At 41.2% G+C, this 27,988-nt stretch overlaps 1 protein-coding gene across 4 annotated transcripts; it reads left to right on the forward strand.

Moving 5' to 3' along the window:
- On the forward strand, positions 1–27,984 carry LOC106939608 (ras and Rab interactor 2-like). 4 transcript variants are annotated; one of them, XM_015022066.1, is made up of 13 exons: positions 1–582; positions 681–795; positions 6,834–6,928; positions 8,703–8,892; positions 8,976–9,084; positions 10,359–10,431; positions 10,933–11,024; positions 15,085–16,368; positions 21,058–21,140; positions 21,236–21,461; positions 21,542–21,673; positions 25,621–25,784; positions 27,089–27,984. In XM_015022066.1, the coding sequence occupies exons 2-13, from the start codon at positions 727–729 to the stop codon at positions 27,413–27,415; spliced, it is 2,844 nt and encodes a 947-aa protein (XP_014877552.1). In that variant the 5' UTR covers positions 1–582; positions 681–726; the 3' UTR covers positions 27,416–27,984. The 4 variants fall into 4 exon arrangements, with proteins under 4 accessions (XP_014877552.1, XP_014877553.1, XP_014877550.1 ...); XM_015022067.1 differs by lacking the exon at positions 1–582 and having other exon boundaries at positions 637–795; positions 25,621–25,824; positions 27,089–27,178; XM_015022064.1 differs by lacking the exon at positions 1–582 and having other exon boundaries at positions 639–795.
- The last annotated feature ends 4 nt before the right edge of the window (positions 27,985–27,988 follow it).

Consider the following 27,988-nt stretch of genomic DNA (forward strand, 5'->3'; position numbering starts at 1 on the left):
TATTATCTGTGCTTTCCTCCCTGCAGTCCACAGCTGAGTTTGTGGAGATGTTGCACACTTCCTGCCTGTGTTAGATGAAAGCATCTGTGTGGATCAGCAGACAAACGGAGCGAGTCGTCAGCTCTGTGATCCTCTGCCAGGAAGGGAAGGGCTGCAGTAATGGCTTCAGTCTGGCTGCAGAGGGAATCAAACGCATTTCAAGGAGTCATTTATAAACATAATCACAGAGAAACAAACTGTAAAGGCAAAAAGATGTGAAAAGAAAAAGTTGTGACTTTCTGAGTAAAGTTATGTGTTGAAATGCATTTTGATGTCTGATTCTGAAACCTTCTGTTTATGGGTGGGGGGAGAATGCAGCTGTGTTGGAATACAGTCTGAGATGGAAAATGAGTTTAAAGGACATGGGAGCAGAATGAGGGAATGAAGTGGCAGAAAATGTGAAGAAAAACAGAAACAGGTAACCAGACGGCAAGACCAAGAATCAGTGAATGAAGCAGTTATCCTGGATTAGGTGGAAAAAGAGGCGGATGCTCAGAGAGCACAATGAAAGAAAAGTCGGTCATAATAAAGTCACCCGAGCTGGCCAGCAGCTTCATAGAGCCGACTGTGGCTGAAGCAGGAATTTCCACAGGCTGCACCACAGCTCAAAGCGTCTGAGCTGAAATGTTTCTGACCCACAGATCTCCATCTGCTCCGGGCTGGAACGGCCGCCGACAGGAAGACGACATGGACTCTGGCTCGCCACCAGGAAGCCCTTCCTGCGGCCTCACCAACCGGAGCAGCAGCTTCTTTAAGGTAAGGCCTGCATCAGAGCAGATGGCACTTCCTGTCCCACAAAATGTTTGTTTTTCTAGGAAGATATGACTCAACACAGAGGCTGTCTGGGGTAAAACAGGAAACGGGCTGTAAAATGGAGCCATTTCCCTTCTGAAGGAGTAAAACCAAAACCAGACAAATTTGGTTGATATCAATCAGTAGGGGGTTTCATTAGTGCCAAAAATGTTTGTGCAGAAATAAGTATTAGGTTGATTTTCTAAAAGTTGTAATGTGTAAAAGAAACTAAATCCAGCAACAAAACTGAACTTTATTAAACTATTGAATACAATTTCTAAATGAACTTTTCTTCAACGGTCCATCTTGGTTCTCTGTGGTTCCGTGGGGTCCCAAAGCCTTAAAGGGCCCTTAAGAAATGGGCTTTTAACCCTTTCTGTACTGATGGATTACACTGACTTTAATTCTCATATTTTCTTGTTTTTTTTTTGTTTTGTTTTTAGGTCAGTCTATTAGGTTTTTCTTTTTCAAATCTTTTAGCCCAGGTTTCCCAAATGTTTGCATGACTCCTAGCTAGCTTTAACTTCTTGCAATGCTACAACATATGTAAAGAAACATCAACTTTTAAAATGTTTAGTGTTTTTTTTTTCTCAGTTTTATTTATTGTTCAATAATTATTATGTTCGTTTAGCATAAATTTTGCCTCATACCTTCTGGTTTTATTGGACCAGAAGTTCTTTGGGTTTTCAGCAGCAGTATGGCTGCTGGACATTTTCTTCTGTCTTTTTCTTAACCACAACTTTCCCCTTTTGAGTTTGCTATGCTAGCTTGAAGTAGGTTGATCATTTTGACTGATGACAGATTATACATAAAAATAATTATATTTAAAGATTTATTATTAGAATTTTGTTTTGGTTTACTTTGTTTATATGTTTGCATCTTTCCCTCATCTTCTCTTCAGCCCTTTGTGGCCCCTTAGCGCCTCCTGGTGGACACCTCTTTAAAAAAAACAGTGTTTCAGTCCATGTCAGATTTTGCTTTGTGGATTTTGTCAGCTGGTAATCAGTTCTGTGTGTGTGACAAAAACAACAGACATTCAGGAGGAAGAAAATGCTTTTTCACAGTATTAAACATCCATATTTATAAAAAACAACATTTATTTAAGACAGGAGATTATTTTCAGTTTTGGACAGCTATTCATCTATTTATTGTAATTTTTGTCCTATTTTCTAATTCTCTACATCTTTCCAGCATATATAACAACAACACAATGAAACCCTTGTAGGTGTGCCTCCTGGGTGAGGTTTGGGATCCTTCATTTTTCAGAGAATTTATGACCAAACCGTGAACAGACCTTCTGCACACAGTTAGTCCCTTTAAAGTCTTTGACTAGTAGTGACTGAAGATGAAAGCAGGAGAGGCGAATAAACAGATTCTCCAGAAACAGAACAAGTTTTGAGTGAAACAAAGGAATCTGGTGCATGCATGAAAAACAAGCCTGACTTGGTGCTAATTACAGACATGAACAACAATATCTGGGATGTGGGAAAAGACAAAATGATGACAGGAAAGGGAACCAGAGGGACGGAGGGGGGAGGGACTTTCACAGCTTCTCTGAGAGGGTTGGAGATCTCCCACAGCTGGCATTGATCTTTTCCAGCATTCATTTGGTTTGTGGCTCAAAGTTAAATAATTCTGTCAAGACAAAGCTCAAACTCAATGGTTTCAGAATCACTGCTAGAGCTGCTGCAGATGGAAGTCCGATCTTTAGATAAAACCATGTCTCCATCTGCCAGCACAGTGCTACTATGTAAACATGTGTCATGTCTTTTTATCTATTTTTAATCTCTCAGGTAAACTAGTTTTTCTTTTCTCAAATTACTATTTTAGTTGCAATATAAAAATAGAAACTGGAATCCAAGACATAAAGCTACATTTTAATTTTAGTTTTTGCTTTCTGGTAGCTTTGCATGGTTGGCAGGCTTTGGCTGAGGTCTTTGCAGGACGTCTGCTCTTTCTGTCAGATATTTAAATTAAACTGCAAAGGCTATAAACCTACACTGCCTTTAAAATATTCAATACCTCTTGGTGCATGGGTTGACTTTTACTGATAAAATGTGGTCTGAGGAGTTGAATTTAACTTTCATATTTTGCCTGGATTTCTGTAGATTGACACAAGTGGTGCACAGTTGGTTTGTTGCTGGAAGCCTTTTAGGATCTACCTGCTTTAGGGTGTAAAATTCTTCCCTTTCTTCTGTGTAGAAATAAACAGCACCTTTCACTCAGTCTACTCTACTCTGCACTCCTTTTACATTTGGAAGCTTTTTCTGATGATCTAATAAAGTACACTATTAAATTTAATGACTTCTTCATGTAAAAAGATGCATTGACAGTAAAATAACCAACAGTTATACATTTGTTTTGCAGACCTGGGTGAGTTTTAAATTAAATTCAGGCGACTCTGTAAAAGCCTCATGAAGTTTGTTTGATGCAGTCAGGTTTTAATATTTCTAAGTTAAAAGGATGACGATATTTCCTGTACAGCTTTTTTTTCTATCTTTACCAACTCTGACAGAAGTGTCTCTGTACATGGGTCAAAATCAAACTCATAGTTTCCCACTGACTCCATCTACGGCTCCAGCAGCAGAGAAACTCCTGCACAGACCTGGAGGAGCAAACAGCTTCTGTGTTTCTGAGCCTGCAGCTCTATAATTAGCTCTGTTTAGCTCTGCTGCTCTCCTCCTGACGACTGAACGTAGAAACAAACCCAGAAGAATGATGGCCCATAAATGTCAGTGAAATACAAACCTTTGCTGTTGAGTTCTGCTTATCAGAACTCGGCTTCCTTTTGAACGTTTTGGCCCAGATTGAGTCGTTTAACGTCCGCTGACCTTCATTTCATCTATCAGGAACTTCCCACATGTTTTCCACGGACTGATTAACGCTCCGTCTCCCAGCCGGAGGTGGAAGCTGTCACCCTGCGTCGCCTGGCAGAAAACCATTTAATCCCAAAATAATCTGCAGACAGAGCGTTAACTCCATGTTTTCCTGGAAGTGTTTTTGTTAAATGAAAAATTTATTTTAACTCACACCCATTACAGAGTGGATCTAAATATCATCCTAATGATATTTACTGTCATTAGAATGACAATAAAAATGTCATTTTATTATTATTATTATTATTATTATTGACACAAACTCTGACATTTTCAAGCTTTTGTTTCTGTTAATTATATAAATGTTCTGCTTACAAACAATGAAAACACATTTAAGATTAGAATCTAACAATAATAACATTTTAATACAGAAATATAGACTTAATGTAGACTTAGTAAAACATGTTTAATACCTAGTTTCAAAAGGTATTTTTAATCTGACAAACCAAACTGCAGTACATAGTACATTTAATTTATGTGATAACTGTATTTCACACCATAATGTTATGACATAGTGAGTTTTAATTAATATAAAAGTTACATACTGCTCTAATAAGTGTTTACATCTCTGCTCTCATATTTACATTTTTTGTTGCAATTTTTTAGCATTTTTTTGTTGTTGCTGTTTTTCTGTGCAGATATCCAAATACAAATCATGTACATTTTTTACATTACCCTACTCAGTTGCACATTGCTTTTGATCTCAGTATTTTATTTTTAATAACTGTACAGTATGTTTTATGCTTTAACTTTGTCCTTTACAGTCTGTACTTATTTTAATCTTTTTTTAATTTTGGTTTGATTCTTCATGTTTCCATTGTCTGTAACTTTCTACTGGGACTGAATTTCCACATTGTGAGAAATAAATTATATTTCTATTCTATTCTATTCTACAAGCTCCATTTAAGGAAAATTAACTTGTGCATGATGCAGCCACCGCCTTGCTTCACTATGGTTGTTATGTTCTTTTGATGATTCTGTGCCAAAAGTGCATTTTGGAATTTTCGTCTAAAAATCTGTTTTGCCTCCATCAGATTTGCCAAAGTTGTGAAGCATCTATTAACTTGCATCTTTATGCTGTTGTTTGAACTCATGAACTCTGCAGTTGTTTAGGAATGTCTCCAAAAGAGTCTTTCAGTTTGTGTCCATCTCCATTTCTCCTTCGATCTTCTCTGAACGCAGTAACTTTTATGCTGCAGAGACAAAATTACCTGCTGTGATCAGTCCTGGTTTCTAAGCAGAGCTCGATGGGGCTTTTACTGCCCTTTTCATTCATCACCGCTTATTAAAAATGGAGGTGAGATTGTGTAATACTTGAACCTGCTTGCATAATCTTTTTTTCTATTCCTCTATGGGGATTAGAAAAATAATCAACAATAAAAACCCCTAAACTTCTGCTTCTCATTCTTCATTATCAAAGTTATTTGGTCATTATCGACTAAAGGCCTAACATGATTGTTGCTTTAATGCTCAAGATGAGTGCATATGAACGGGTTGCAACCGTACGCGTCATATTTTCAGCTAATGAAGAAGTGATGCTAAAAAGACAACAGTATCAAAAATAGCAGCTCAGGAAGTGCAGGGCTGACAGTGTGAAAGTTTCTGCAGCTGAGAGCATTCAGGGCAGAAAGACGAGCAGATCTGGTTCTTAATCCTGCTGTTGGCTGCAGGATTCTCGCTTTTTAAACAACATCTTTGGATGTAACATCTGGTTTTATGGATCTCAGTTTGTAGCTAAAAAAACGGCTGGCTGTGAAGTTTTTGTTGCTTCTGCTCGGGACAGCTCATCACTGGTCTCTTTCTTGCTGGTCCTAACTGGGCCGGGTGAAGCTCCCAGTAAAGAACTCGGGTTGGGTAATTGAGTTCTAACCTGCCACTGAACTGAGGGGTCTGTGGCTTTAACTCAACTGGTTCCACTTAGTCCTGCATGGGGAGGTGACTGTGTTCTGGCTTCAAGCCTTTATTATTGGTGAAAAGACGCCTCCTTGTGGCTGAAACCTGCAGTCGCCTTATTGCGTCCTTTAATCGCTCTGCTCATTACTGTTGGCACGTGTCCTTGACCCTTGACCCTGATGCTGCCGTTCATGTTGTGATGAAATGGGAAACTCCAGGGTGTGGAGTTTGTTTTCCTTCCATCTGGAAATGCAGCAGCAGGTCTGGTATTTACAGATAAACTCCTGCATGATTTAAATGATGCTACATCAATGAAAGCATCTAGAAATAAAACATGGCAGAACGGGGACCACAGTTTTTCTTGGCACCAAGCGAAGAATTAAAAAAATGTACAAAGCTCTACTTTAGAAAACTACAGCAGAAAGTGACATTTTAGGCTCATAAAGTTTCTATAAGATTTATTAAAGACACACAAACCAAAGAAAAATGTCTGCCATCATGATAAAAAGAAACATGAGAAGTTTATGAAATTGGTACCTAAACATAAAGCATCAAGCAAAAGGGTGAATTATGTTGTCTTTAAGCACTGGTGAAGGCTCCGTCATGCTGTGGGCCCGTTTCTTTAAGATACAGAGACATTTTAAATAAAATCTGGTGGAAGTGAGTTGTCATCACATGACAGGATCCACAGAGAATTGTTCACCTGAGATAAAATCCACCTTGGTAAAAAGTCATTTTGGTTTCAGCCCCACCTGTTTGAGAGCATCAGTGAGATCTGGAGAAGTTCTGCAGAGATAAATAATCAAAGATCCCTGTAGCGGTAACCATAGTAACTGATAAGATGCACCAACGTGTCCAACTGCAGCCTGGCACTGTTACACATCCATTTTAAACTTTATTTTAAACTCATGATGTTAGTTCAGATGAATCTGTGAAACCTGCCTGGCCTTCCTGTCCCAGTGTTTATGTTTCAGTCTCTGCAGCGTGGGAATGCCCCCCTCCCCTCCTCTGAGCGTCACGCTGGTCATTTCGTTGACGATTCTCCGTCTCCATGTTTCCTGCCTGGAGGAAACAACACAGGAAAATGAATCACTGCTTCCTCTCTCCTCTGTCCCACATAAGCGTCTTTGTGTTGTAAACTTTGTTTGAGCAATGCCTTCGGTTCGTTTGCTCCCGCTCCCCGCCTCCTCTTCGCCTCCATCAGTCAAAGCTTCTCGTTCTGTCCGTTTTCAGCTGATTGACACCTTTGCGCTGGAGATCGGGGAGCTGAAGAAGGAGATGGTCCAAACGGCGCCGGCTCTGGACAAGGAGCCTCTGGAGATACAAGGGTAGGACTGATCTGACTCCTGATGGCATGTCGAAGTTTATGCTTGGTTTATTTTATTAATGTGATCACATTTTACAATTTAACACTTAAATAATGAAACATGAGTGAAAAAAGTTTAGCAGTTTCTGAAAAGTTTCTTCCTGCAGTTAGAAACTTCTGTTCATTTAAAGCTAACTTAGTTAATTATTGAAGCAAACTATAATGTTGTTTCAACAAGTTGTTGTTTCCAGTCCCAAAATATCTCTTTTAAAAATATAACTTTATTTCAACCTGATTATTTAAGTGACAGATGTTTAAATTGAACTATTGAATTAGTTATAAAATGAGAACGAAGAAACAGGATTCTTATAGATTGATTGAGAATTTGTCAAACCGAGATAATAAGCAGGCAAAACCTGAGATGAAGAAAGAGAAGTTTATTGGTGTAGTTTGTGCATAAACTCTTCTGTCTAATAACAGGACAGAAATCATTCAGTAAAGGAACAAATTACAGTAAATGTTGGTTTGTGCTGTTTAATGCCACCTACGTTTCCATTTTTATTTGATATTTCTGTAGTTTTGATGGTTTTTCTGCAGCTTATCTTGAATATTTACATTGTTCTAACCGTTCTGGAGAAGAGGGCTTGCTGTGTCGCCTCAGATTCAGGGGTAACATGTTGGGTTTCTTCCTGGTCCACGGACATCGGACTGGCTCTGGACCCTCAGCAGGGTCCATTGGAGTTAGCTCAACCAGTCCAAGTGGTGTTTAACCGCATCCCTCAGGGAGCATGGAGCACCAGGTCCTTCATATGTCAGTTTACCTTCGACCGGTGTCAGAGCGTCATGGCTTGAGGGAATACATTTTGAACTCACTAGGTGTCCTGGTTGGTTCTGTCCACCAGGTCCACTCATCCCTTATTGCATCCATGTTGTCTGGACTAAACATCTCTCTCTCTGCTGACCTTGGTGTCAGGTTTGACTCATCTCTCTTGTCTTTCATATCAAAGATATTTCAGGTCTCTGTGAATTGCCCACACCTTGATGCTGAAAAATTGTTCCTTACATTCATTTCCTCCAGGCTGGCCCACTTTAACTCACTCTTTGCTGGTATTTGAAATAACAGCCATCAGTCCATAGAAGTGCCTCTAGATGACTCACAAAAACTAAAAAACATGATTGTATTACGCCTCCACTTCCCAACATCACCGATGCATCTACAGCAGAAGCTCCTCATTCTTCAACTCGTTCTCTGCGCTTTCATCCTTCTGTTTGTTCATCTTTTTGCTTTTTATAGTTACACTGTTTATCATAATTTGAAACAAATTGTTATCTGTAAGCAACAAAAACTCTGACTAAATGTCTACAAACTATTACAAAAATATAATTTCTAAAATTAAACATTTTGAAATGAAAGATTGTGTTTTATGGATGACGAAGGGACACATGACTGAAATGTTGGGTAATTATTTTGAAGACCGTCCCACTTTCCTCACTGCCTCATCGTGTCGAGCGTTCACTTCTGCTGCTTTCCTGCATGGATTTTTGTTTTCTGGAGAAACTTTCTCACTTCCCTACAGTTTTGATCTCCACTTTCTCTGGACGGCGTCACGTTGTGGAGTTCTTTTAGACTCCAAACCTGATGTGTGTTTCAGTCTAAGTTGGTGAGACGGGACATTTAGTGACTCCAGCCCACGGATGACGTTGCTTCGCCTACGAGTTTGTTTGCAGTATTTGTTATGTTTGTGCCAGCTGATGTCAAAGCTGCTCTGGGCCGGCTGCTTCTCCCTCGTCTGCAGGCTGCAGAGCGGTGCTTTCCTGCAGCCGCCGCGCTGCAGGGGATCCGTGGGGGAATGGGACTCTGGTTACGACTCGCTGCGGCGGAGGATGAGCGTGTTGGAGCGGCTGACTCAGACTCACCAGGTCTGGCTGCTGCTGGCGGTCAGCGAAGAGGAGGCCTCTGGCATTCTGCTCAAACAGCCGCCAGGGGTGAGAGGTCAACACCAAGCATGACTCTTTCACCGTTATCAAGAAGGATTTTATGGCTTATGGTGTTTTCTTTGATGGAGCAGGTGTTTCTGGTCAGAAAGGTTCTGCAGAGGAAGGTTCTGTCGGTGCGTCTGGATAAGGATCAGTCACAAAATCCCATCAGCCACTTCAATGTCAGAGAGAGTCAGTACTGTAAGTCGCTTCTCTTTGCTCCATTAAGAAAGAAACTCAGATCTGCAAACAGAAAAATGTTTCCGTGTTTTTATTCTTCACCTCAGTCCTCAGTTCATAGTGAGTCAGTCGCTCATGCCACTTCCTGTCCGCCTTGCATTAGAGTTCAGAATTAATCACACAAAAGAGAGAAATGAAAGCGAGTTCACAGGCTGCTTGGTCAACACGTCTTGACTTAAAACCGTAACACGTTATTCAGAGATTTCTTAGTAAAAATCTCTAAATAAAAGCGTGAAAAGTTACAGCTCAAATGCACCCGACTCATTTTGTTTCTGATTTGATTTGTTTTTACAGTAAAACCTGAGTCAGGTTTTACATTTTATCTGAAGCTCATGTTGTTAAATAAAGTAACTGTTCAGTGTTCCCAGCTATGACAACACAGCCGCTGTGGATTTTCTCAGCTGTAATGACAGGGAGGAGGAGACTTTGGCCTGGTTTGACCTTCACATTGAGGTCAGCAGATCCTCATTCAGCCTCTGCTGTCATCAGCTCCACATTTACACGTTGTATTCAAAAAATACAATTACGAGCTTTAAAAAAAAACATCAACTTTGGCTTTACCTTGAAGTTTCCACATTTTGCTCCAGGAAAACCTCACACTGAAGAATATTTTATTTTATTTTATGTGACAACACAATGTAGCCCATGAGGAAGAAAACACATGGGAGGTTTAGAAATGTAACAAAGAAATCTGCAAAGTGTGGCAGGCATTTGTATTGAGCCCTAAGCTCAAACTGGGTGTTTCATGAGCTGTGATCATTTTCAAATTCAATAATACTTTATTAATCTCAAAGGGAAATTAAATGTTGTAATCATGAATTCAGATTCTTCAGAGTTCTTGAAGACGGTGCGCTCATCAATCTTCTGACGTTTTTCTGTTGCATAGGCCAGACGTCTAAGAATAGCTTACAGATATTCAGCAGGGTTGAAGTCAGGCTGTTCAGGGTCGTAATGTAAGCGTCTTTCTGCTGTCTGACCCAAACCCACTCAGATAAATCAACAAACGACTCCGTGTCTCTCAAAATGTTTTGTTACTGTCTTCAGTCAGAGGCTCCTTCAGAAACACTGTTAAACAGACTGCTACGTGATATTTCAATTGAACTGCTGTCCCAGTGTGGTGGAGTCATCAGCTTTTGGTTTTGGGCTCCATAAACTTTTGTTTCTGATCAGATTTCTGTCATGAAGGTGATTCTGGACATTTTTCTTCAACTTGTCTACGTTTTGTTTTCTTGCAGCCTTTTCCATGGAAGGATCTGGGATCAGCTTCGCAGATCTGTTCCATCTAGTGGCCTTCTACTGTGTCAGCAGGTAAACAACTATTTTCACTGGCTTCACTGAAGATCAGACATTTTATAAGGGGATGGAAAAGTTATGGGCAAAAATAATGTTTGCAGAGTCAGCAGTTTAATGCTCATAAAAATAAGAGAAAAATAAAACGGGCATTAAGAGATGCAACAGGAAAAACAGCAAACATGCACCTTGAATAAAATCTAGTTGAATATCATAAATGCTCAGAGCAGTGGTGAGTTATTTGGAAAAAGTCCCAACATGTTTAGAGTTTCACATCTGTCTGCGTAATGGAAACAGAAGTGTTTTCACTTCTCAGTGCGTCGGTCGGATCTCTGGGTGTTTTTACCAGCAAACTGGTGGGATCTACACTTTTATTTTTTAACCGGATGTCCGTGTCATTTAAGGACTGTGATTAGGTCAAAAACATGCTGGATTTCCTGTTCTGCCTGATTTGTGTTTTTTTTCACAGCATATTTAATCATTCTATTTAATTATTAATGAATTTATTTTTATTTAAAGAGACATCCTGCCGTTCACGCTCAAACTTCCTGAGGCCATTTTATCTGCAAAGACGCAGAAGGAGCTGGAGGAGGTGGCTCAGCTCGGTGCAGGTAAGCCCGTCTGTGACGCCCGGCACGCCGCGGTGCGCTCCTGCTCACACCCGCACATAAACCTGCTAAAGAAACACAAAAACAACAAACAAAACAAAAAAACTCATTTAGCTGCAGTTTGATTCTGGTTTAAATGAAAACAAGATATGATCCAGAATGAGGGGAAAATTCCATGATATCCTCATCAGGTCTTTTCAGGCAGGTTTGTGATTATTATTTGTTTTCTAAAAGCAAAAAAGAAACAATAAAATTCAGAATTTCAGTTTATGTCATAAAATTAGACACTTTCCATTTATCAGCTGGAACAGCCTGTCTACCAGAGCAAACAGTTTGTTTACGTTGATCGTCCAGGTTTCTCATCTTTGACGTGAGTCTTTGTCCCGTTTCCCGGTCGGTCCACTTCCTGCTTCCCTCTTGTTGTAAACATGGAAGCCATATAAGTTTATGAAGTTTATGTCTGTTGTAGTAAATTATTGTCATGATTATCAGTATCCAAGTGTGATTAAAATCACAGACCAGTTTAATAACATCATTTTAAAACTGTAGCATCAAACTGTTTTCGGTTTTATTTTGGTTCTGATTCCCATTTGGACTGGGTCAGATTCCCACAGAATCACAACATGAGTAAATTACCCAGAGTTACATACTAGACTGACATATTAACTCACATTGTCTGAGGTAAAAGTACAGAACATACACAAATTTAGTAATTTTCTAGTTTTTATGTATGCAGGCTATACATTATTATTATTATTATTATTATTTTTCCAGCTCTTTACCATTCTGGTGTTTATGAAATAACACAAGTACTGGAAGCTTGTAGTCTGAAGTTCAGAGCTGTACGGTAATGCCGGCTGTCGTTTTAAAATCACAGAATGAAAAGTGGCGCTTCTGTAGCTCCTCATCTTCATCTTCATCCAGCAGAGCAGCAACAAATCTTCATCAGCGAACGTCTCTGCCATTCTACTAAAAGGGCCTCACAAAGGAACAATATAACATATGGTACCTTAGTAATGATCACAACATCAGTATTTATATTTATTAATAGATGCCATTTAAGTTTTTAATAAAGCTTCTGTGACGGTGCTGCATCTGCTGAGTCATTTCAGCTCAGTCTGCCTCAGATTATGCCTCAGTGTTGTAGGAAGGGATGTGATGAGTGGAAAGCTACAACATGTTGTTTAAACACACAAATGCAACCACAACAGGCATGACAGCGCGACATGAGGAGCTGCTTGGCTGCATTCCTGTGTGGGTGTGAGCTGCACAGTTTGCATTTTATCTGCCTCGGCACTGGAAGTCCTCTGCTTACAGCCCAGAGGAGGCCCAGCTGGACTCTGCTGAGGGTTCTCACTAATCACAGTCGTTGGAGGTTCACATTATTTATCGCTCTCAAGGTCACGGTGAGTGCTGTTCTGGCGGCTTTGGGTCTGCTGGGAATACTCCTTTCATAGTTTTAACGATTTGTATGACTGTCCACTGTAAACAAAGAAATCTTGTGAGTTTTTGATTTTGAACCTAAATGTGTGAGTTTGAGAAAGATAAACGTCCAGCAGTAAGTTGAGTTCACCTTTTATTAATTCTATCTCCAAAAGAGGATTTTTAAGTTAGAACTTTAAAATAAGTTAGAAGAAAAAGGTGGAAACGATTTGCACCAGATGGAAGTTGGAACTTTGACTTGTCTTTGTGTTTTAAGGGCAATATTCATTTAAAGCAAATGGCAGTTTCCAATAGTTGAGTATAATATCTTATCGAATTGCTTGAACTCCGTTAAAATAAATGTTTTTGAGCAGAATTCACTGTGATGTTAAATGAAATACATCATCAGATATTTTGTACATGCCTGTTGCCATGACAGTTGCCTTTGTTCAGAAGTTTTAAAGGCTTTTATGTGAAAAATGTCCTGCAGAGAGTCTGTATTTGTAATCTCCAGAAGCACAGGTCTAAAGTTTTAGCCTCTCCATTCAGTCAGTCTCACGCTGCGTTTCTCCTGGTGTCCCTAGTAGGAATAGCATTTAGATGCTTTACTGTTGGATCTAAACAGGATTTGTCTAAGCGTTCACATTTTTTTCTCTGGATAAATGATCTTCCAGATTTCAAGTCTTCACCTGCAGCAGATGTTGGATAAGCTCTGCGCTGGTGGCTTCATGAGTCTCCAGTAGATCCTGCTGCTTGCTGTTCTTGGTGACCTAGAAAACCAGTCAAAATGGCATCGAAGGCAGAAACTTTGACGCCATTTTAATGCAGAACGATGACGGCGGCCCGTTTCTCTGACATGGGAAGTGTTTTCTGGACGGCGCCGCTCCTGGTGGCAGCATGCTGGAGCAGCTCTGCTACCTTAACTCTCATTTCTTCTTTATCTAAACTTTCGTTCATAACCTTTCTGGTTGAGACGTCGAATGTTTGGACAGTTTTTTTTCTGGTTCTGGATGCTGCGTAGCTGGAAAGATTTTTGGTCTTAAATTTTTTACTTTCAGATGGTTGATGCGTAACCATGGAAACATTTTTCTTTTTTTTTATCTCTACTCTAAGTGAGAAAAAAATAGTGCACCGATTGATACTGGCTCACTTAAATCCTTGGTTTTTACATCTGTTAGTAGCTAATTAGCATCTAAAAAATTCAAACAGTCCTTCAACTTTGACCCCAAATCCCAGGGGGTTTGAAAAAGAGGCTTCATGGGTGAAAAGCAGGACCAAAGAGCAGAGAGTTCAAGTCATCCCTTCCATCCATTGTAACTGATCTTATCCCCTACTCCAACATCTTTCTAACCAAATAGTCAAACGGAGACTTAAACAGGAGTGGCAAAAGCAAATGAGGTGGATTAGCAGAGCTCGTTTAGTCAGGTGTTTCTTGACACGTGACGGAAATGATTCTCAGGCTTTGGAGAAGACAAATGCCAGGGTGAACTCTTAGATTATTAGACCATGAGCTCATCAGGAAAACAGCAGAGAAGCGTTCATTTCCATTTGATTTATTTGAGTTGTAATCATTGATTTTTAAAATACCTGCAGTTAAAACATTTTTTTAAACTTAAATTGTCTTTTTAATCTACGCGATGCGAAAACATCTAATATTGTTGAGTGGAAAATTTATTTTAACAACCTGAAGTTGGCAAAACACAACATTTATATCTCTGCTGGTCCTTTTAGAGCAACAAAAACATATTTCATGTTTCTCTGCTTGATTTATTTCCAGATGGAACAAAAGTTGAAACTATCTGTGCATATAAAGTTTTGTTTGAACATTTTCTTCTGTTTTCAAATCAAATCAAAGTTCTCCGTTTGAAGACGGTGAGGGCTGATCTCTTCGACTAAAGAATCGACAGTCTGGTTATTTTTTTAACTTAGAGAAAAGTGGCTTCTTGTGTGCAAATGTTTAGTTTGTCTCTCACACGGTCAGCTGCTCACATCCACCCGTGAAAATACCGCAGGCTCATGTTTACACTGTGGGCAGGAAGGCATCACCAGACAGCTGGAGAAATGTGAGTGGATGGGTCCATTTTTAGACGGCAGCATTAGTCACTGCTGCGTCCACGCCTCCCTCTGGTGTCATTACGGACCTGTAAATTAGAAGCTTAAGCCTAAATACAGAATAACTGCTCTTTTCAAACAAATTACTCCAGCATGTGTGTTTATATGGAGGGCAGTAAAGCTATAAACTCAGTGAAACACCCAGAAACAGATCCTGAAAGTTGAGAGACGCGGATCAGGAAGCGGGGAGTGGCAGAACTGGAACTGCTCTTTCATTGGCCTCTCTTTCTGTTATTAGTGGGTAACTCCCTCTTTACTGGATCTGTGTCGGCATTCAGTCAATCAGAGCCAGCACTCTCACCGGGTTTCTGCTCCAGGCAGAGGAAAGGCTCCACCGAAGCAGAAACACATGACAGCCTCAACAGCTGGAGGAAACTAATGAGTTTTTGGTGGAAAGTTGTAGAAAATCCAGCAGAGGTTTTTGTTCTTTAGGAATTTCTGATTGAGGTATCAGATTTTTTCTCTGTTTGTTTTCTCTGCAGTGATTCATCTGGTTTTACTTCATGCCTCGTTTCTCTGTGTTTTCCAGGTTTCTGGGACTCTGCGCTGTGCAGCCAGCGGCGCTGCTCGACCCCCCCGTGCCTCCGCCTGAGCCGGACCCTCAGCCCCCAGCGCACCAAACGGACCGCTGAGGTGGAGGAGTCGCACCAGAGCGCACCTCCCACCTTACAGCCGCACACCGCCCCCCCCGCTGGCTTCCAGGACGCCGCCCCCCCCACTGGACCGCTGTGCTTCGTGACGCCCCTGTTCCTTCAGACCCACAGCCGCGACCCCGACCCCCCAGAGAAAGCTGACGACTCGCCGCCGCTGAGCAGTAGCAGGTGCGCCGCCGAGCCGGACCTGGATCGGACCAAGCTGAACGGTAAATCGCGCTCGCCGCCTCCTCGCCCCCCTCCTCCCCGCTCAGCACCAAGCCGGCGGCCCGCTCCACCGCCGCCCGGGCCTCCTTCGGCTGTTTCCAGAACCAAGAGCATGCCGGTCGCCGCCAAGCGGCAGCAGCCGTCTGGCAGGAGGCCCGCGCCGGCGCCGCCGGCACTGGGCGGTAGAACCAGCAGCTCAACCAAAAGTACCTCCAACCGACCGCCTCCTCGACCCCAAAAGCCCGATCTGGAGGCTCACCGCTGCCACATCGCTCTGGACGATGAAACCATCGCCAAGGCTCTGTCCCGCGCCAACCTCCCCACCTGCCAGCCCCCACTTGTTGCTGAGGAGCCGCCGCAGAGCCTGTCCGGTCCTGATGAGAGGGGCCGGCAGCGGTTCAGCGACATGAGCATGTCGACGTCGTCCTCGGACTCCCTGGAGTACTCCCGGTCTCCCGGGTTCTCCCTGGACCTGGCACCCGGCCCGCCTCAGCACCCGGCGGAGGACACCAGCGAGGACGACGAGGACGTGGAGGAGGAAGAGGAGGAGGACTACGGCGTCGGAATGGAAGCGGATCTGGAGTCGCGCCTCCGTCCGATCCTCAAAGCCCGCAGGCGGCGTGTCGGCGTGAGCCTGGGCGGCGGCTCCTTCGTTCTGCCCCGCTCCCTGAAGGGACGCTTCAGCAAGGTGGGCGGGATGCTGAGCTCCCTGATCACGCCGGAGAAACGGGCCGTGAAGCGGATCGCCGAGCTGTCCCGCGACAAGAGCTCGTACTTCGGCTCGCTGGTTCAGGACTACATCAGCTTTGTCCAGGAGAACCGCAGCTGCCACACGTCGGGGATGGACTTCCTGCAGACCGTGCGCCAGTTCATGACCCAGATGAAGGCTTACCTGCGGCAGAGCTCTGAGCTCGACCCGCCCTTAGAGTCCCTCATACCTGAAGACCAGATTGGTGAGTCTACCGTCTTCTGACTGCTTCTGGGAATGCACAGTATATTGGCTCTCAATCAGTATCGGCAGATATTAGTAATTTTTTAATATATTTGTATCACTCTAATGATTAAAACTCGGCCGATACTAACTACCGATATTTATTCAGAGAGGGAGACGGTTGGTCGTTTGGTATTTGTTTCGTAAAACAGCAGTGCAGTGAATCAGTGATGAAGTCGGCAGTGTGGTCGTTTTTTCAAGGTGTCAAAATGTTGGTGAAATATGTATAATATATAGAATATCAGTAATCAGCCGTATCAGCAATATTTAGTGCTGTTAGCTGAATTTGTCTTTTTGTAGTACTCTGTCTCTGAAAACACTCAATATTTCTTGTTTCCATTCTTCCTAATGGGGAAGTAAAGCTGAGGGTAGCTGCTGTGGAGAAACTCGTCAGAATGACGTCCCTCTTTAACAGCCAGAGCGTTTCAAGCTTCCCAGGCTGGGAATCAAAGATCTACTGTAAATGTCCATCTTAGTCCTGAACACTCCTGGGGTTTGGTTACAGAAAGGCCAGTCTACCAGTTATTTCTGGTCGGAGGCTGTTGGTGTAAGTTTATTTTCAGTTTGAACAGTTAGCCTTTGATTTCCTTTATGTCACATAAGATCTGGTCTTGTAACAGATAGAAACTAGAAACCAAATATTTGGATTTCTCTTCAAGGATAATTCATTGCCAGTTGATTTGGATAACATCACACCATCCATTCATCCACTTGGTCCTTCCATGCTCACATGGCCCATCTCTGAAAATCCTAATGAACTCATGGTTGGTTTATAAAACTCTTCATCTCAGCCAGTTCCAGATTCTCATCCGAAGTTCCAACCTTTGGACCGAACAGATCAGAAAATGCATTTAATATGAAAATCTAAAATATTTGAAAGAAGATGCAGCTCAGGAAGCTGAAATATTGAGGCTTGATACACAACCAATCAATGAACACCATTAATTTTCATGGTGCTGATTGGCTGTAGATATTAGCTTCTACAGTTGTGCTAAAACGGTTTCAGCTGAAGACTGGCCATTCAGAGGGACTGTTTGTGTCTGCAGCAATGTGTTACATTTGTTTATTTTTATTTTACTATTCTGACAAAGAATAGTAAAATTAGATCAATTTGCTAATACACTCTGCTAGAGTAACATAAGTATAAGTGGCTGATATTAGCTGGTTGCTTAGTCAGGCTATCTGCTCCATTAGCTAGTCTGCAGTGTGCAGCTTTACAGAGATCCTGGTTGTAGTTTCAACACAGCATTAATTTAAGAACTTGCTTGTTTTTGTGAGCAGAGAAAGTACTAAGCAGCTGCTGCACACTGCCAGCCAGCAGCAGAAGCCCAGAAAACACAAACAAAGAGCAAGACATGTTTTCTAACTCAAGGCATTGCTGGGTTTTTTTCCATCTGCTGTTGTGGCTCAGTTCACATTCATTTTGCATGAATAATGTAAGCTGGTGTGTTTGCACACATCTCACATCCCTTGTTCATTGTAAACAATAACAGCCAGGCCTTGTTCTCAGACGGAGAAGTGGTCTGTACTTTCGGTGCTAGCAGGCCACAGATAGTAAAGCTTGTCACGCTGGCGGACGTTCCTCAAAGCCTGGAGTTGTCTTTGAGGTTTCTGTTCCAGATCAGACGGAAAACCATCAGCTCTTATTTGGTTCTTTTAGATAAACCAGAATCTGACGGTTGTTTTCATGCCTGTATTCCATGCAGCTGGCAGCAAAAACACCTTATCCCAGTTTAGGGAAGTCTTGTAGCTCTGATAAACACCAGTTACAAATACTTCTGTGCGAATGGAGGAAATGAGCCCTTCTGGAGGGAAGAGGGAAATCCAAGGTTTAAAAACATGTTAATCAGATCGGAACATTGTGTGCACTCCTCAAGCTTCCCGCTTTGTTTTTGTTCCATTAGAGAAGAGCCAAGCCCTTCCCAGAAGTGGCCTGCAGCGCTTGTAGAGACCTGAGGAGGAACGCGTGGAAGGGATTCAGGCGACTCCTCTGACTCACCTCTAGGAATTCATTAGAAACAAGTGATCCGTTCACACACGCTCTGGAGTTTATGGAGCTGTTGCAACAGACACATCTCCCTGCATGAATTGCATGAAAGTGGCATAAACTGTGCCTGGAGGCTGGGGATGAATACGCAGCATTAATAGTTGCATCAGTCGTTCTGCGGAACAATAAAACTCGGTTGTGCGGCTGCAGCATAGTTGAGGTAGGCAGGAATTAATGCAGTGCTGAATGTGTGTAGGTCTGACGTACAGATTGAGCCTTTGTGAGGTTTCATATTTCTCAGATTGATGGTAAACAACTGGGTGGCTCAGACTAAACACTGGACTCTTAACGAATCTCTGAAAGTTTATGTGGATAGTAAATGTGGATTCTGAGGTCTGTTGTGTGCCAATGTCTCCAACAGCAAACTGAAAGACAGGACTGTTGGGTTGAGTCTCTTTCTCCACTCCACAACATTTTTGCTGAAATATTTATGTTTCTTCTATTCATAATGGCTGTAGTTTAATAGAAATGGGCTACACTGTTGTCCAGTAATGGTTACACTACTGGTAATGCCCTAACAGAGAGGATAGTTTTGTTGTTTAGCGTTTATGCTAACCTTGAAAACATTTAGCACTCTTAGCGTACCTTAAATACAATTTTCTGGATAAATTCTTCAGTGTGTTGAAATTTTGGTTATTGACTGTTGAGAATTTTTCGAGTTGTTAGATGCTTATATTCATGCTCTTATTTTGAAGGGAGTGAAGCAGTTTTCTTTCCTCTCCTCATTTTCTCTGTTTTGGTCCCAAAATCTATATTAAGCAAAAGTCAAATGCAACAAATGAAAAAATGAGAGACAGAGGAATACAACGCTTACATGAACAAACAACCAGGGGTGTTGATCAATTAGCACTGGCTAAAGCACTAACACAGTTTGATGTAGCGCTTTAGCATTTGTGGACTAATGTCTAACTAAATTAGTGCTTTAGCTTTTATAGAAATAATGTTTATGATTAGTGCTTTATGGGTAGCACAACTAACAAATTAGTTAGCAGTGCCCACCACCACTGCAGCCTATTCATCCATGTCTTCTGTTGTATTTTGATTTCCAGTGTTAATAATTACACAATGCGCCCTCAGATGACTTCCTTCAGCTCTATATTTCCATTCTTATCGGAAATATAGAGCTGATTTCCGATAACTGAACCTGAACTGCAGACCGTAAAGAGCTGAGAAAACAAAGGAGACCCAGAGTTGAAGGACAGGTCATTACCAGCTTTGCTTCAGCCTGCTGAGTCGGGTGATTTTTAGATTCTGGAAAGTGGTGAATATAGATTAGTGGCGTCCAGTCCCAGTTCTCTCGGGTCTGTGTGCTGCAGATGGTGCTATTAATCCCTCGGTATGAAGGCCAGTGAATGACTCAGTGATTTAAATCAGGTCTCCTGGAGCAGAGTCGGGTCTGAGACATGTTGGACGCCGTCCCTCAGGGACTGAAATTGGACCCCACTGATGTAGGTCAGTTGAGTAAATGATAACCCAGTTTCTCATCTGAGGTGTGGTAGCCAATGTAAATAACTGGTTACCATGGTGATCCAATGTACAGTGCAGATGGGTGCCAAAATGAAAGAGGTCTAAAGCAATATGTTCTGTATCACATTTGGGTAAGAGCCGATGGACCTGTTCCGAAGAAGAGAGGCCGGGTTGGGAAAGACCAGCTGAGCGAAAAACACATTTTATTTTCTTTCAACTTTTATTGTTGTAAAAGGTAAAGGTGTCCAAACTTTTTGCCACGTTTGGTGTAATTATAAAGCTGAAAGAACTCACAGACCACAAATAATTTACACAAAAACTATATATATATATTTATTTATTTATTTATTTTTTACCTGTATGCCCTTAAAGCTAAAACTAAACATGGAATATTTTAATGAGAGAAATTAAGTAGTCTTGTTTTGGGATATTTAGTTCATGTTAGATCCAAAATATAAAAAGTGTCTCATAGTTTTACCTTATTAAAATAAAAGCATAATGTACGGTTTCTGACATTTTCAGCAGCAGTGGCATTTGTACGGTTCGTGAACTGCAGTCAGAGGCCACACAAAGTCATTCCGAGGGCCATAAATGGCCCCGGGCCGCACTTTGGACTCCCTGGTCAATTGGATCTGTTCTTTTAATGGTGAATCACAAAACTAACAAAAACCCTCCAACTGATTTTCAATTTTCAAAATGTTCCTGGTATTTGCTTTTGATCTTATAAAGCAAAGCTCCTGGCCAGTTAAACTGCGTTTTGCGTTTTCAGTTTTCTTTGGTAGCATTTTCTTTTACACAGTTGATTACATGAAAACAAGATTTCATCTTGGATTGCCAAACAGTGACTCGGTCTCTTTCATTCAGTGTGTAGCTGCTGCATTCAAAGAACTCTTGCGTCATAAGTTTCAGGAACTGGATCGTGTTTTGTCTGTTTGATGGCTCCTTGGAACAAGCCAACGTTTTCACTCTTACAGTAACTTTTCCAGTTTGAGGTGCCGCGCTGCCAGCGGTGCTGTGAACCTGGCAGTGACACAAATGAAACTTGTTTGAAACAATTTTAACGTCTGTGCAGCGCTTTGTTTTGGCATTAACCTGTGGTGTGTGTTTGTGGGTGTGTGTGTCTTTAATCCTGCACAGACCGGGTTCTGGAGAAAGCCATGCACAAATGTGTCCTGAAGCCTCTGAAGAGCATCATTGAGGTGATTCTGCACGATTTCCAGGTGAGATTTCTGAAGGCGGTTAAATGCAATGGATTTTATTTTTGGGTGTCAGAGTAGAGGGGGTCTTATCATTGCCTGTCGCCTTCGTCCTGCAGGTGAAAAGCGGCGCGCTGCAGCAGCTCAGGGAGAACCTGGCCCTGGCTAGGAACAAGAAGCCTCATGAGCTGGGGGTCGACGGGGCCGTGCCCCCCGACTCCGTCGCCATCGAGAAAATCCGCCAGAAGTTCCTGAACATGAGGAAGATGTACTCCCCCGACCAGAAGGTGTCGCTGCTGCTGCGAGTGTGCAAACTCATCTACACCATCATGCAGGACAACTCTGGTGAGCAGAACCGCCGTCTGCTGCTTCCTGCTCCACTCTGCAGCTGCCCTCTGACCTCCAAGCGCCGCTTTTCCTCGCAGGGAGGATGTTCGGGGCTGACGACTTCCTGCCCATGCTGACCTACGTTGTGGCTCAGTGCGACATGCCGCAGCTGGACACCGAGGTTCAGTACATGATGGAGCTGCTGGACCCGACGCTGCTGCAGGGAGAAGGTTGGTTCTGATCCATCTGAGATTAAACTCTGATCTGAAGGAATGCTGCCATGTGTTCAGGCAATAGAATGTCTATTTCTGTATTTAAAAAGGATTTCAATTAATTCTTTCATATTTCCAACATTTTCCAAAAATGGATGAATGAAAGTGTGACAATTTTTTATCCCTTTGTCAAAATAATCGATTTGATTGCTATAATAATTATTAGCTGCAGCCCTAATAACTTTAACAAGTATTTAAGTTCATTAATTAAAAAAATCCCATCTTTGCTCCATTTCAGATGCAGACACTTCTCGATAATATCATAAAACATGTAATCTAATTGTTATTTAATTTAAAAAAATGAAACTCCTATGCAGCTTGATCACACACAGAGATATGTTGCAACATGTTTTTCCTGTTCATTTTAATTTTTATGACCTACAGTTAATAAAAAACATAATTTTGTTTCTCAGAACATTAAAAGGTCCGTTAGAAAGACTGCTGACTCGACAGCTGATGGTCACTGACTCCTACCAGAGAGGTCGGCCACAAAGAGCTGTCTGCTAAAGAAACAGGCTGTTTGCTGAATCTCAAAATGTTATTACATAGTTTAGTGGAAGGAAAAAGTGTGCTAGTAATAGGTGCACCAACAACACTGACAACTATCAATCCATGCAAATGAGTTCAGTTATTTTAGCTTAATTTCTGAAATAAATAAAGTTTTGATGATATTCTAGTTTGCAGCTCCAGAACTGCAGCTCTTCAGAGAAGTCTTGAGTTATTTCTCATTTTATTTGATTTTTCTTCTGAAGAGTCAAAAATTGTTTGATCGGTGGTTCCAAGCTTATGTTTCTCATCAAATAAAATTAAAATAAAATAGTGGAGGACAGTTAGGAGCTGAGCTTTGTGGCAGCCTGAGGCAGAACGTTGAGCAGCGGTTCTGCTGTTCGCCTCACGGCAGCAGATCAGGAAGTTCATCAGACCGCCTGTTTCAGTTTCTTCAGAAAGGACACTTTCCACTGAGGACTGCCTTTCAAAGGAACAAGACCGAATTTTATACTGAAATCGCTTGTATGTGCAGTCGACAAATATCTGAACGCATCCATCTTATCACAGAGAAGATTTCTGCTGAAATCAACCAAGCAGAGGAAAATCCCCCTCAGCAACATATGACATGAGTATTCACTCATAAGTTATTTTGCAACATCTTTGCACATTTCTTCAGAACCCAAAAGCTTTGTGGCACCTTGTTACTTTTTGTTTCAATTTAAATTGGCAAATTTGCGTTTTTTTGACTGAGTCACGCTGATCTGGAAGCTGTTTCCAAAAAAAACAGCTTCCAGATAAAAAAAAACAAAAAAAAACTGCCAGCCAGCTGATTTATGAATAATAACTTCCTGGTAAATCTGCACAAACATCAAAATATGGATTACATACAATAAACATGCAGAATATTATGTGATATCAACTAATTTCCTACTGCTGAAAAACAGAATTGGCAAAAAACAAAACAAGAAAGAAGGATTCAAATCCAAGACAAGTTCTGTCAAACATAAAAGCAAAATGTAAGTTGTTTTAAACTTAGTTTTATTTTTCATACCACACCCAGGAGAACTTTTTTCTTTATAGAACTTCAAAAACTATAAAGAGCTTAAAGAACAACATATGGTTCGTAAAGGTTAAACTCTTTTTAACAAGAAGAAACCTCCAGCAGAAGCAGAACGTGAATCAGTGTGAACGAACCATCTGTCCTGACCGACTGGGTTAAGAGGACAAAACACGTAAAACACAAAAACACGTAAAAAAAAAAACGTAAAAACACAGGCGCGCTGATCCAGGAGTACTTTCCATGTTCAACTACAGCTGAAAAGTAAAAACCTGAGGCGGAACATAAAGTTCAATTCTGAAATAACAAATAATACAAAATTGGAGAGTAGTAGAAGAAAATCATATGTTTCCAATCTTTCCCATTTTCTCACAGGGTTTCTGAAAAAAACATTTCTCATAAGAGCATCATTTCTGATTCATATAAAATAAAACCACCAGATGTTTCTACCTTCAGTGACACTGATCAGCTGCAGCTCTGCGTAAATTAAAGAAGAGTTCAGGACTTGCAGCATACGTTGCTTTTACCAGATTCAAATATTTGTTGCTTTTTATTGACTAAAGAAATAAACACTGTTTTACTAAAGAAACTTGAACCTTGAGAATGAGACAATAAACCTAATATTCTTAACTTTTTTATGAATATTAGGAGTTTGCAGGATCAAACCATTAATTCAAATAAAAAGAACTACCCTGAAATAGTTTAAAGTTGTTTTTCTTTTAACAGAACATGCGTTTGAACCTACCATTAACTCTATTTTCCGTGTCCGGTTTATTTCATCGCTGGAATTCCATTATTTTCTTTGAGTCTTTAAGCTCTTTGTAATTTTTCCTGTAATTATTCGATCTTTGTTCTGCCAGATGTTTTAGTGACAACATCTGAGGTGTGTGCAGAGGAAGGAAAAGTTCTCATGAGTGTTAGGAAATACCGTCCAGTGTTTGATTTGAATAGACTGGATCTAATTCAGATGAGAAGGAATGGGCGTCGACCTCGCATGGTGAAATATTTTCCTATCAGAGTCAACCTGCGTGGCACACAGGCCGATGTAAGGAGCTGGAGGTAACCTGGCCTCAGACAGAACCAAACGGTTTCTGTTTTAAAGAAAGGAAGTTTAAGCTTTTATTTCGTAATTTATGCCTCATCTGGTTTCATTTCTTTATAAATTAACCAGTTGAGTTGTGGGTTCCTTATTTTGAGGCAGAAATTGTACAACAAAAATATGTTTTTTATGTAGAAAAAACATAAAAAGAGAACCACCTGTTTAAAAATAACTAAACCCTAAAAAAAGACGACAGATGAAATCAGAGCGCTTCTTAAGCTCACCAAGAAGAAGATCTGGGATGTAAAAGTTTCTGACCAAATTTATAGTGGAGCTCATTTTTTAGCTAATTTAAAATGTTAGTTGGCACTAATCATCAATATTAGTTCCACTAATGCTAAAGCATTAACTTCAACCATGTTGATTCCCTCCATAGGTCAGACAAATCATGTCCTACTATATTATCTCATCCTCAGCAGGATCTCATTTGAAATCACTCCTACCTGCAATGTTTGCACTTCAGGAAATGTTTCTTTGGAACAGACCTTCACTCATGGGTTCAGTTGTTTAAGTTAGCTAACTTAAAACTAACACAGTTTAAGTTAGAATTTGTACTTGAATTAATAATAATACAACATCCGTTCATAAGAGTATAAAGTTTGATATTCTACCTTCTTTCTAGACTCATTCTTCTTATTTCTCATTAAATTCAGAATGTATCACCAGATTATCTTTATTATTATTATTATTATTATTATTATTATTACTGTGTTCTGGCTGCAGTTAGCGTCACTGGTTCAGATATGTAAGCAAATCATTTTCAGGATATCCTGCTTTTTCTGTCAGAGATTAATGTGAAATTTCCTGTCTGATAAACTCTGCCTATTTTTGTCATTATTTTAGGATTGTTTTTGTTTTCTCCTTCCTGAGTCTTAATTACATTAAAAAGCCGGGGGGTTCAGCTAGTTTTGAGCTATAGATGCATTAGTGTACTGTAAAGTTTAATTCCTGTTCTAGCAAACTAACACAAATAAGTGAAGTAAAAGGACCGGAAGCTGCTTTGAACCAATGAAAAACATGAATAATTATAAATACAAAAGCAACAAAGAAATGATCACATGTTCAGCCTGTTACGTCTGTTCTGCTTCAAATGTTATTCATTTTGAACAGCAGTGTTAAAATCTGTTACTCTGAGATAATTATTTAACCTAATGAGAAAAAGTGCTTCAGACTGATGATTTTAAACACGCTGACGTAAGATAAAACTGACTCTGAATATAAAGCAGAAATATTTATATTGTTGTTTCCCTGCTCCTCCAGGTGGTTACTATCTGACCAGCGCTTACGGCGCCATGGCGCTCATCAAGAACTTCCAGGAGGAGCAGGCGGCCCAGGTTCTGAGCTCTGAGGCCAGGAACACGCTGCACCAGTGGCACCGCCGGCGAACGTCGCAGCGCTCCGCCCCCTCTGTGGACGACTTTCAGGTACCTCACCTGACCTGAGCCCACCTTGAACATCCAGGCAGTGAGTCCAATTTGTACCAATTTAAATCAGAACTTTCTCTGAAACGTGCATGAATGATGCTGTGTTGTAACTTTACTAACACAGCACCATGTGGATCAGATGATCTGTGTTTTGGTGGACAGCACCCCCTAGTGGAGTAACTGCATGCAGCGCTTTTATTTTGGTGTTCCTGCATGACAAATGGAAACTGCCTGCGTTCCAAAAGCAGTTTGGATGTGTGTTTGGGATCATTTCCTGCTGGAACACCCAGCCATGTCCAAAGTTCAGCCATCTGGCCAAAACTGTCCCCCTGAGAGGCAAACAGGTTAGGATGTTCAGAAACTGGAAACTACCGGATTATTAATGCCAGTTTCCAAAATGGAGTCATCTTTAAGTCATTATGAAATGAGAGGCTCAAACACGGATAACATCAAGTTTGACTGAGTTTGCAGCTGTTCACAGAGAAAATGCAGATGTCTTCTGGAAAAACGTTGACCAAAGAGACAGGAAGTCTGTTTGAAGGTGTCAACACTGTATGTTCACCGTCAAGCATGGTGGAGGAAGCATCATGCTGTGGGGATGAAGAACAACCTTCAAATTAGAGATGCACAAATCCAATATCAATAGCTGCATTGGTCCCAATATTGAGAAAAAATGTCTATGACATTGTGCCCAATCTATACGGACAGATCTATTGAGTTTAATTCTACGCTTTGTCCTCTGAGCGACGTCGTTATTTATTATTTATATTATATTTAGAATTCCTTTCTGAACCATTTGAAAGAAGATTTGTTGCAGTTTGCTCGTTTGACTAAAGCAGTCAACCTGTTGTTTGTGTCAGTTTCAGTTTCTTCAGTGTTTATTTTACATTGGCTGCTTAACTCCTAACTGCACTGACTGAACAAATTAAAGTTGATTTGACACGTTTGCCAGCTTGTGAAGCTTTTTTGTTTTTAAGTGAGCTGCACTGGTGCACAGTTATCAAATAAATTTGTAATTCAGTACTTTTACATCTTTGCTGAAAAAAAAAAGAAACACTTTCAGCCAGTTCAGCTGTTTTTCTGTATCGGATCGATATCGACCGATACTAAACCTCAGATATTGGTATCAGTACTAAAAGTGAAAAAAGTGGAACGGTGCATCTCTACCCCAAATCCTTCAGGTTCACATCAAGCCAACATTTAGCATTTGCTTGTTCCAACAGCACAGTGGTCCTAAATACAGACCCTACGTAAACTCTCCTTTGCTTCTTCATGAAGCTATAATGTGAGTTTTCCTTCCACAGAACTTTCTCCGGGTCGCCCTGCAGGAGGTGGGTTTGGGCTGCACAGCTAAAACCCTGCAGGTGCAGCCGTACACCACGGCGGAGGAGGTCTGCTCCCTCTGCGCCTACAAGTTCAAGATCCCCGACCCCGAGAACTACGCGCTGTTCCTGATCACCGAGGAAACGAGGCAGCAGCTCGCCGCCGACACACACCCCCAGCAGATCAAAGCTGAGCTGCACAGCCGGCCACTCGCACACGTCTTCCACTTCGTCTACAGGAGGGTGGATAACCTGAACCTCTGCATCCCGGCTCACATCAACAATGGGAACTGCCTTCAGATGGAATAGGGAGGGAAGGATGATTTGGTTGATTTGGTTGATTTGGTATGTTGATGAAGACAGATTTGAGGATGTCTGGTGCTCTGAAGGACCTTTAAATGTCTGCTGAAGCTTTGAAAGAAGACAGAACGATGGATATAGATGCAGATGCATGGGGATGAAGGTATGAAGGCCTCCTCTTTAAATGTTACTCTAGCTGCTGTCCCCATGATGCCTTTGAAAAAACCGAACACACTGTATGTTACCGAGCGTGGGCCCCAGATGAAAACGTTTCTTAAATGTTTATTTAATAAATGAGAAATGATCTTTTATAAAACTTGTTTTTATTCCTCCACAGCTGCAGGTCAATTGTGGGTTATATTTCTAATTATTTTTATATTCTTTAAAGTGACTAAAAAGATTCATATTCTGATGTGATGCAGGGGCGTTGAGAGGATCCTGAAACGTTGGGGGGCTCAGCCCAGAAATAGCTGCGTTTTCAACAGCAGAATACATTTCAAATACTCCCAACATGTTTTAGATCTCAGCCTGCTGTTTTGTTTTTATGAATATTAATAAAACAGAAATGTGTAAAATGATTGA

The sequence above is a fragment of the Poecilia latipinna genome, unplaced genomic scaffold, assembly GCF_001443285.1.
Source record: "Poecilia latipinna isolate Pla-1442-1.1 unplaced genomic scaffold, P_latipinna-1.0 Scaffold2927, whole genome shotgun sequence".
NCBI lineage: Eukaryota > Metazoa > Chordata > Actinopteri > Cyprinodontiformes > Poeciliidae > Poecilia > Poecilia latipinna.

Excerpts from the sequence above, each read along its gene's own strand:
- LOC106939608 (XM_015022064.1), top strand. The coding sequence starts at position 664 with ATGTTTCTGACCCACAGATCTCCATCTGCTCCGGGCTGGAACGGCCGC. Across the intron at positions 10,432-10,932 it reads GCCTTCTACTGTGTCAGCAG|AGACATCCTGCCGTTCACGC; the intron begins GTAAACAACTAT and ends TTTTATTTAAAG. Across the intron at positions 21,141-21,235 it reads TGATTCTGCACGATTTCCAG|GTGAAAAGCGGCGCGCTGCA; the intron begins GTGAGATTTCTG and ends TTCGTCCTGCAG.